General features: G+C 33.7%; 1 protein-coding gene across 1 annotated transcript; it reads right to left on the reverse strand.

Annotated features, from left to right (window-relative positions):
• Positions 1-5,568: 5,568 nt before the first annotated feature.
• WRKY11 (WRKY DNA-binding protein 11) lies at positions 5,569-7,673 on the reverse strand. Its single transcript, XM_022045582.2, has 3 exons — positions 6,808-7,673; positions 5,997-6,122; positions 5,569-5,871 (listed from the first exon to the last, which is right to left on the reverse strand). Exons 1-3 carry the CDS (start codon positions 7,533-7,535, stop codon positions 5,709-5,711), a joined length of 1,017 nt encoding a protein of 338 aa, XP_021901274.1. The 5' UTR covers positions 7,536-7,673; the 3' UTR covers positions 5,569-5,708.
• Positions 7,674-10,402: the final 2,729 nt, after the last annotated feature.

Below are 10,402 nucleotides of genomic sequence, written 5' to 3' on the forward strand. Positions count from 1 at the left end.
AGCTCTTTATGGTAGACTCTGCAGGTCGATGGTTTGTTTGGATGAGGTAGGAAAAAGATAGTTGTTGGGTCCAGAGTTAATGGAGGATATGACTGCTAAGATATTAGTGATAAGAAAGAACTTGCAATCAACTCAGAGTAGGCAAAAGGAATATGTGGATAATAGAAGGAATGATCTGGTGTTTGAAGTGGGTGATCATGTATTTCTAAATGTGTCACCCATAAAGGGTTTATTGAGATTCGGAAAGAAGGGAAAACTGAGTCTCCATTTCTTTGGGCCTTTTGAGATTATGGAAAGGGCGGGTGCAGTGGCTTAGTGAATAGCACTCCCTCCGAGGTATGTGGGGATGCATGATGTGTTTCATATTTCAATGTTGCGAAAATATCAGCCTAACCCGACACATATTATTACATCATGAGTTGTTACCCTTGGAGAGAGACTTAACGTATGAAAAAAAACCACTGCGTATCATGGAATAGTAAAAGAGAAAATTACGAAGTAGGACAATATCAATGGTGAATGTACTATGGCAATATCACTCAGAGGATGAGACAACTTGGGAACGGGAGGACGAGATGAGAACCAATTATCCGCAACTTTTTTCAGGTAATGTAGTATAACAAAATTTAAGGGACCAAATTTTTTTTAAAATATTATAATAGCCTAGATATGCAAGGGAAGGTAGAATGAACGATTGGGATGGGGTGGGCGAAATCAACGTTCAGGATGGGAAGTTGGGATGGTTATAAAAAGCGCATCGGGCAGAGAGAGGAAAGAAAGAAGAGGAAAAGAAGGGAAAAGGGAAAACAGAGAGTGCAAGAGAGAGAGAGGGAGACGAATGCAAGATACGGTTAATCGGAGGCAAGTGCAGGAGGAGAATTGAGCGAAAATTCGGGAAGAGGGGAAGTCGCGGTAACTTTGGTAGGTAGAGGAGTATGGAAGCAATAGGTAAAAGGAATTTGGAGTTTCAAACTTAATTAGGGCAAATGCACTGTGAAATTTTGTGTTGCAGGTTAGCTAGGGTGCAGTGAGTTAGGGAGATGGAGAGATGTTGTAGAGGAAGAGGTCTGATGGAAGGTTGAAGTTAATGGAAGAAAAGGAGAACGGGCAGTCATAGTCATCGGGGTGAGATTGATTTTAGTTGTATCCGTAGGTGTGAAGGAGAGAAGTGAAAGGGACTCAGATTTAGGGTTTTATGTGAGCTAGAACCGAGTGTGAGAAGGAAAGAGCAGTATGTGACCGAGAGGTAGGGGAAAAGTGAGGTCTATATACACTTAATGTATAGGTGTATGTATAGGCATGTCGGTATAGCTTACAGTAGGTGTTGGTGAGTGTATTAGGCCATTTGACCACTAAGCCCGAGTTTTAGCGTGAGTGTGTGAGACCATTTGGTCTCTGATTTTAGGTTTTAGTGTGCAGGTATGGCAATTGGTGTTCATAGTGGGTGTACGGGGGGGTACGTGAGTGTGTGAGGCCATTTGGCTACTGTTTATAAATTATGGTGTGCTAGTAAGGCAATTGATGACTCATAGTGTGTGTATGTATATGTATTTAGGTGTGGGAGGCCTCTTGGCCGGTGTTTACAGATTCTGATGCTCTGGTATGACAACTAATGGCTCGTGGCGTGTGCGTGTGTAGAGATGTGTGTGTAAGGCCTTTGGCCGATGCTTGCAGATATGGATATGTCGGTGTGATGAGTTGTGGCATATTGTATTTATGGCCGCTTAGTGGTAGACAGGGCACTCACCTGGTAAGGTACGTGTGAAGCTGTCGGCCGACGTTGGGTGGGTTGGGTGGGCCATTCAGTGGTTGTTGTCGTGGCGATAACGATGTGTATTTGATGTTGGGGTACAACGGTGCATGGGGCGATGTAATGGCAGACATGGTGATTGTGGTTGCTATTGGGGTGAGGCCACGGGATGCAGCAAGGGTGTGCGTGTATGGTCCTAGTGGGCCGGTATTAGAAAGTGGATGGGTGAGAGTAGATTGAGAGGGTGTATGGGTGAGGTGTAGGGTCTACCAAAATGTTATTGAATTGGTAAGGTACTATGGTCGAAAAGGGTAGACTGTGTTCCTGTTCTTTGATTGGAGAATGAGGGGTTTAATGGTAAGGGGTTAGGTGGGGTTAGGAGGGAGTTGGGTTATCATATCAAGGGAGAAAGAACATAATGATAGAAGTAGGGAAATGATAGTAGGGAGGGATATTATTTAATTGTCATTCATTAGTTTTTAATTCTAAATTTCATCTTATTAGGTTATGTATACTCATTACTTTTATTTTCAAATGCTTTGAAGCGGGAACCGGAACCGGAGTGCTTAGCAACGGAGCACCAAACTTAAAAGAAACATGATATTATCAATTATAATGAGACATAGTAGTATACCCACCGTATTGAAATAACATTGAAACTTTCTATGTGTATGGTTATTGTTGTAGAGTTTCTTTGATTGTAGAGTTGTATCATTGTAACGAGAACTGATTTCCATACGAATTGATGGATATGAGATTTGGTTGGAGGTTCTAAATATCTTATCAGGGGTAGAAGAATGAATAGTGTATAATCATATATTAGAACAGTACATGAGTGTCACAAATATTATTTTTATATCCTTCTAAAACCTCTTTTTCTTTTAATTTTTCATCATTTTAACATTTCTTTAAAATGTATTTTTAAAGAGTTTGTATTTTCCAAAAAAAAAATATTTTTTGAATATATTAAAACTTTTTAAAATAATTTTGTAAATTTTAATACAAAGTGAGTTTTTGGATCTTAACATGTCAATGAACTAATAAACATGCTTATTATTGATTTTTAAAATCATATTAATCAGAATAATAATTATTGAAAACTAAAATTCACAGAAAGAAGGGGCCAAAATAAATAATTGTTATATATTTATTTTGTGTTTAAATATACAAATAAAGTGCCAAAATTTCATGTGCTTGAAGTAAAATCTGAATTCCACCGACCGCGATTCAGCCTTCCAAGGAATCTGTTATCGATATATATGTCCAGACATCTGTAAAGGGCGCGTGTATGTATATATTAATTAGGATGGTGAGAAATTTTGTCGTCTAGTCCTCGTCTCTGATCGTCGGTGAATTGGCCCGCCCACGCATGTACGTGAACGTCCTATCTATTAAGTCAACTTCTATCCACATAATTTTTTTTTTTTTAAAGAAAATATTATATTATATTTTTAAAAAAAATATATATTAAGTCAAACTTTCAATTCAGTAAGATTATTACAACTAAAAAAATTTAGATATTAGAAAATATTTTTTCATTTAAAAATATTTTTTCTTACACTAAGAATTAAATTAAATTAAATTTTATTTTTGAACAACAGTAAAAAAATCACTTTATTTTTTTTTTGTTTTGTGAATTACATAATTAAAAAAACTTCTCTCACACTAAAACGAGTATATAGCGAGCTATGAGTTGCTTAGGACATCAAATTAAAGATTATTTTGGTTCTATAACAACAATGATATTTATATTTGTTAATTAACAAAAAGCACAAGAAGACTATTCAAACTCAACAAATTTGACTTTTGACATTAATTTCTTATTGATTTCCTTCATTAACTAAGCTAGAAAAGGTCATTTAATTTTTGGGGAAATAGAAATCTTTAATTATGGGAGGAAATAGATATATATATAAACTCAATATGATAAGTTTGACATACGCTCTATTAAAAATTCTCACTTTTTTAAAAAAAAAAAATTACATATAAAAATAATATGAACAAAATTAAATATTTTAGATAACATATTATATAAAATTCACATATATGACTTAATTAATTAATTAACCACAGCTTTAAAAGGTAATCAATTCCTTTCTATACTTGTTAATGTTCAAACTCTTTCCTTTACTTTTTTTTTTTTTTTAATTTAAATCAACCATGTATTTCTGAATATATATAAATCATTTTTTCATTATCAATGATGTTAGTATTACCTTACACATTTTTTATAAGGTATGTTCACATAAGCAATGAAATAAACTAGAACAACTCCTTCATCTTAAAACAATAATCATTGTTGATGACCCTCCACAACCTACACTGCTTCAAACCTTGCTCTACCTGATCATTAACGTCATATCTCTTCTCCTTCTCACATCGCTCACTATGTAATCTTTCCTCAAACAATGGCAAGCGTTTCATTTCCAACTTCATATTTTTATATTTTTTACTTTCTTCTATTTTGGATTCTCCCTATTAGTTAGAGCATGTTTTTTCTCCACATCCTTATTTCCTCTTTACTTTCAACCTATTTAACTCTCATTAACCAATAGACTCTCTCATCTAACGTTGACAATGAGCTCCTAATTTAATGCGACCTTATTGTGACATCTCCTTTTTTTTCTAACCATTTTCAAAATCATAATTTTATTAATTAGATTGATATTTTCTACCAGTTAAAGATTACCATCTTTTTTCAATTGGATATTGATTATGCCAAAAGAGACTTTAGTTTGTTTGTTATAGATCTTTTTAGTAGGTTGTAAATTGGCATCATCAAGTTAAAAAAAAAAAAAAAAGTTATTGAATCACAGCTATAAAAATCAATTGAGGATGGAAATCGACAAGTTTGGTGGTTATAGAAGGTAATGTGGAGTTGATCCATCTTCTTGATCTTCACAATGATCTTTAGACTCATAGCAAATAATTTTAAATATGTTGTCGATAGTGTTGAGCGACGATGAGTTGAGAAAGATTGTGTTTAAAGAAAGCGGATTGGGACCTTTACTTAAGATTTTTAAAATAGAGTTCATGTTATTGAGCAAGAATGTGTGTCAATATTGTTGAAGCAATTACCACTAATCTAAACCATGCTTTGACCATCTTTACATAAGACATCTTAAATGTATTCTTTGAAGTATGCCCATTTAGATAGGAAATGCATATGTTGAATACTTCTAAAAACATTGCAATAATGAAAGACAGAGAGATGGTTTGTTATCATATATGTGTAAGCAGTGCTAATAATATCAATAGACATTTAATGGTTAAGAAGTAATGTGAATGTATTTAAAATTATATGTTTAATTTAAAACAATATATATATATATATATATGGTGAGGTTTGATCATTTTTTGATGGCATAAGGAGGTAGTAGATTAACTTACCACGATAATAAGCTAAAAATTATAGACTTAATAATGTTGAATTCCATTATAGATTCAGAACTATTTTGGATCTTAATGAACAACCTAAATAAAGGTGCATTTCGAAACACCACAAGAACCCCTACCAGACAACATAATAATGATATAATCCTCAGTAGCCGTGACTAAAACAAAGTTACTCGAGGGTTTCAGAATTTTCTATTTTAACAAATATCTCAAATCAAAGTCCAATTCCAAATTGATTACTTCAAACACCAACAACCACCAAATTGACATTAAATAACTCCCACCGCCCCAACAACTCATTCACTCCCATTTTAGATGCTCTCTTTTAGCAGTCAAAAGTCAAAAATAAATTTGAATATTAATTAATAAATTTTTAAAATAATCAAAAATCAATCAAATTTGATTTTAGTGCACTTGGCAGATTAAGATTCTCCAAACTCTTTTTTCTTTGATTACGAATTAAATTTACATAAAACCCCCTCACCTACTAACATATTACAAAAGTCTACCTCTTTCTCTTTTTTTTTTTTTTTTGGGTCGCTCCACTAACTAAGCATTTTTTTCACGTTGACTCGAAGACAAGCCCAACGTTATCCTGTAACGCGGGTTGAGTGTGACGGTGCTCCCCTTCGTACGTAACGATAAGCATACTCGGATCGTCTACGGCCCTCTCCACGTGTTTCCTCGCTGGGCAGCCCCTCACTGTACTGCATTTGTAGTAACCCCTGGCAGATTTAAAAAAAAAAAAAAAAAACAATTGGTCAACATTGAAAAGTCTTCGACATTGGTGATCTATCATTTTTTTTTCCAAACAAATCAACGGTTAGGAGGAGAGGAACATGATAGTTACCGTGGGTGTGGTGAGCCTTTGATCGGCTTCTGACCGTACTTTCTCCAAGAATACTCATCCGGTGGAATATCGGCGATCTTGGAACTGATAGCTGGGACTCTGATGGTTCTCTTCACGCGATTTTTCCTGATTAATTAAAATGAAAAAAACCGTAAATAAGATATTCAAATTAATTTACTCAATTATATGATCTATAAAATTATAAACAAATATATTTCTTATCGTGCGCTAGGAATGCTAATGTGTACAGTAGGCGAAATTGTCCCAATTTTCAAAGGTCAAAAAGCAGCGAGCCCACAGTATTAGAAATAGGACAATAAAGACAAAACTGTTCAAACCCCGAGGATCAAAAGTTCTGATACCCGTCTCCACTAAAAAACACATCAGTCATTCTCACGCATGATGTGCCGGAACTGCTCCGCCACCAGAAATCGTTGACTTTTAAATTCACCGATTTAACAAAAGCGAGTATGAGTCAACTCGACTATTCACAGTAAAATCGACCAAGTCGCTCGTTCGTAATAAGAGGATGTATGCAGATTCGTGATTTATTTTACATTTTGATGAATTAGCGAAAGACAGGTTATCGTTTTAATGTTGAACATAAGTGTTTGTTTCGTTGATTAGGGTTGACGGACCGAGTTAACTCACTAGGGTCAAAATCTTTTTTAGCATACTCGAATTTACTACGGCATCTAATAAATTTCATGCGTGCTGCAATAGTCAAAAGCTTAAATATGCAAGGACTATATTCTAGGGCAGTGTTAAATAAATTAATAAAATGCGCCGCCTGTGACACAACGCTGCGTACCTTCTTTTCGAGCAGTGGCACTTGCCGCTGGCGGATCCGGAGAGCTTGCCAGACATATCATCGGAGTGTTCGTGCTCGTGGCACCTTTTCTTGTACGGTGCCGCCGACAGAGGAGGCTTCCCAGAGGACGGTGCCGCCGGCGCCAAGAAGATCGACGGCCCTTGCTTCCCGTTCGAAACGCTGCCGTCTCCAGTGATAGCAGAAGACATAAAAGAGGAGCTGGACGAGACACTAAAGCTTTCCTTGGTGAACTCAAGCTCAGCGCTCTTCGTTTTAGAACCAAACAGATTAGGTTTTGTAAAGTCAAGAGTCAAGCTCTGTGGCGGATGTGATTGAACGAAACTTGCCGGAGCAGTGACTGCGGACGGATTAACAACCTGAGTGTTGAACGGTGCCGGGTGCACGGTCGCCGGCGCTAGGGTTAGAGTTTGAGAGTGAGGTAGAGAAAGAGAAGCTGACGATGAGGAGGGCGAGGAGGATGAAGAGGAAGACTGAAGGGGCCCTCGCCGGAAGCGCGCGTGACCGGTCCGATTGAGGAGGGAAATTACCTTTTTGAATTTGGAAACAGTGAGGTCAGTCAAGTCCGTGCAGTCCACATGATTTTCAGTGTTAGGTTGGTGAGACAATAGTCGGATCAGGTGCTCCATGCCCCTCAGGCCTTGGGATGCCGCTTCCTGTATGGCCGTTTGATCGTCCATCTTCGGAAAGCTCATGAGATCGACGGCCATCTTCGATTTCTGTAGACGGCTCTGCAGGTGGAAACAGAGAAGAGAAAGAAGAAGCTTAGAGAGAGAGAGAGAGGGATTTAGAGCTCAAAAGAGCATTGAATTGAAATGTACAGAAAGGTTGAAAAAAGGGTAGTTGGTTTGAGAGGGAGAGAGGAAGAGAGGAAAGGGATGATATAAGGAAGAAGGGGTGACAGGGTGACCGGGTAAGTGATGGGAGTTTAGTCAAAGAGGTAATTGATCCAACGGCTGAGATGAGTTTGAAGATTTCAATGGCGAAAAAAGAAATAAGAGATCAGAGGATGGTCTGCTTGAGTAGTGGACAGAGGGGCCCACAAATGGAAATATTTAATATATTGGGTAAAATAAATAGTATAAAGTGTTTATGTTGACAAGACTAGATAAAAAGGATGAAAGTTCAATGTATATTGATTTTTATTTGAAATAATTTTCTCTGAATTTAATATTTATTACTAAAATAGTTTGTAAGAATTTATTATTGTGAGGAATACGTTTGCTTTGAATATTAGATATAAAAATGTAAATTTTTTTATTTTTTATCATTCCATGTTTTAAATGTAAAAAAATCACGCTGTAATTTTTATTTTATTTTATTTAAATTAATTTTTCAATTGGACCTATAAAGTTTTCAATATTCAATTCCAAAAAATTTTATTATAGTAACACTATTACTTTGTTGACAAAATGTTCATGTTAAAAATTTTAAAATTTGTATAAGTTAAAAATAATAGTGATATGATATGTCTTCTTTATTAAAGTTAAGGTGATAAGGATTTTAGCCTAATTAATTGTAATTATAAAATATCTTAATTTTAAGATAATTATAATTGGGTATCTAACTTTACCAGGTTTATATTTTTTATTTTTTTATTTTGAAAACATTTATCTTGAACTATCCATGAAACTTTTATAATAAAATGATAAAAAAAAGACATTTAAATTTTAAAATTGAATTATTGACCTAAATTTTAATTGTAAAGTTTTTCGTGATATAATAATTCAAATACCGTTTAATCTTATATAATAATATGCGTTTTTCTAGAACGTTTTACTCCCATTTTCACGTCCTTTGACCGTTGACTAAAAAAATTAAATTAATTCTTTAATTTAATTGCGGAAACATTTCAAAAGTTAGGTTTAACTCATGAGTTAAAATTCTGCGCAAGGCAGAGGTTCTGCTCAAGGCCAGAGGTGGGGATCGCGCGTACCAACTTTGCTTTTTCTATTTGTCTCTTTTATTTTGTAAAACTGTTGACCAAACTTTTTTTTTTTTTTTTATTAGTTATGGGTGACCCGGTGTTCCCGGTAAAAGCCTTCTGAACTGTCCGATCTCTCCTTTTTGGATCCAACGGTTGATTTGAACTTTTGAGAGTTGACTATGACTTTCTTGTGCTTTTTTACTTTGGTGAACCCCGAAGTGCTACAGCCACTGGGTTTTTTCCACGTGGCGCATAGCTGGTGCCAATTCAAAAACTATCAAATTTGTATAAGAAATTTTAATTTTTCAATTGGTAAGTTGGGGTTTAGATTTTGCTGTAAATAATGATTTAGTTCTAGAATCTGCTTTAAAATATTAATTAATATGAATTTTAATAATAAGGAGTACAAATTAGACTGATTAGTTTTTTAATTGAATTTTTGAAGTTTAATTTTGTAATAGAAGATATTTGGAAAACATACTTTAAGAAAGAAAGAAAGAAAGAAAGAAAGTAAAAAAAGATAATGAAAACGTTGTTGTCAACGGAGCAGATCAATAACGTGGGGTTGACCCGACCAGGTGAGGTTACTGAGAGATTCCCACGTCTCCACTATTATTTTTTTTAAAAAAATAAATAAATAAAAAAATTGATAGCTGGATGCTCTTTGGAAAAAAAAAAGAAAAGAAAGTCGTATGTATATATAGATTGATAGTTACTTGATTGTAATTTAAGACGTATTAATTAATTATTATTTTAAAATCAATTAAGAAACTTAACTTAATTGAGAAATTATCATTAATAAACACAATTATAATTATACTCTACTTTTAAGAATAATTCGTTATTTGTTTCTCTAATAAATACAAAACACATCATAACATGATATTATGCATTCTTATTTATTTTCCTCCTCTCGAGTTTCTTTCTTTTTCTTCTTTTAATAAAATATTGTTAGGGTAATTTTATTTATTTATTATTATTATTTTTTTACTTTTGAATTTAACATAAAATTTTGGATTACATTTTCTTGTTATGGGAATTTTGAATTTAACATAAAAAAAGGTCAATGGAAAAAGAAAATGTCAACGTACATTGTCGTGAGATTCCAAATATACATACGACTTTCTAATACAAGAGAGAAAATAATATTCTTTTGTAATTAATTAATATAATATAAATAGCAACGTGCATCATTATATTAAAAAAAAATTTAAAAAAAGAAGATAATCAACGGTTAATATTTTGCTAATGTATGATGTATAATATGGTAACTTGCAAGACTACAAAAAATAAAACGATAATTTAAATGACATATTTACATACATATAATTAAGTTATATCATATATTAGTGGGTTTACTAATATAAACTCTCATATAAAAACCAATTTCATTTTTCTTTTCACTAAACGCACATTACGCTACTACCAATTAAATTATATAGCTTAAAGTTTTTTTGTCAATTTGCATTTTAATAAGATCAAAAGATGCTTAATTATTTAACTAAATAAACTTTGTTTGACTTTAAAAACAAATAAATAATTGCTTAGTGCTATAAAGTCATGACACACAAAAAAAGATTCGTATTAGGATTTGATTCATTAATTAATATTAGATATACGGTCAATAGGCATATTTTATATATATATATA

The sequence above is a fragment of the Carica papaya genome, chromosome 7 (assembly GCF_054855325.1).
Source record: "Carica papaya isolate Zhongbai chromosome 7, ASM5485532v1, whole genome shotgun sequence".
Taxonomy (NCBI): Eukaryota; Viridiplantae; Streptophyta; class Magnoliopsida; order Brassicales; family Caricaceae; genus Carica; species Carica papaya.

Bases quoted from the DNA above. Each gene is read 5' to 3' on its own strand.
- WRKY11 (XM_022045582.2), bottom strand. From the start codon at position 7,535: ATGGCCGTCGATCTCATGAGCTTTCCGAAGATGGACGATCAAACGGCC. The intron at 6,123-6,807 runs GTACGCAGCGTT...TTAATTAATCAG, and splicing joins TGCCACTGCTCGAAAAGAAG to GAAAAATCGCGTGAAGAGAA. The intron at 5,872-5,996 runs GTAACTATCATG...TAAATCTGCCAG, and splicing joins AAAGGCTCACCACACCCACG to GGGTTACTACAAATGCAGTA.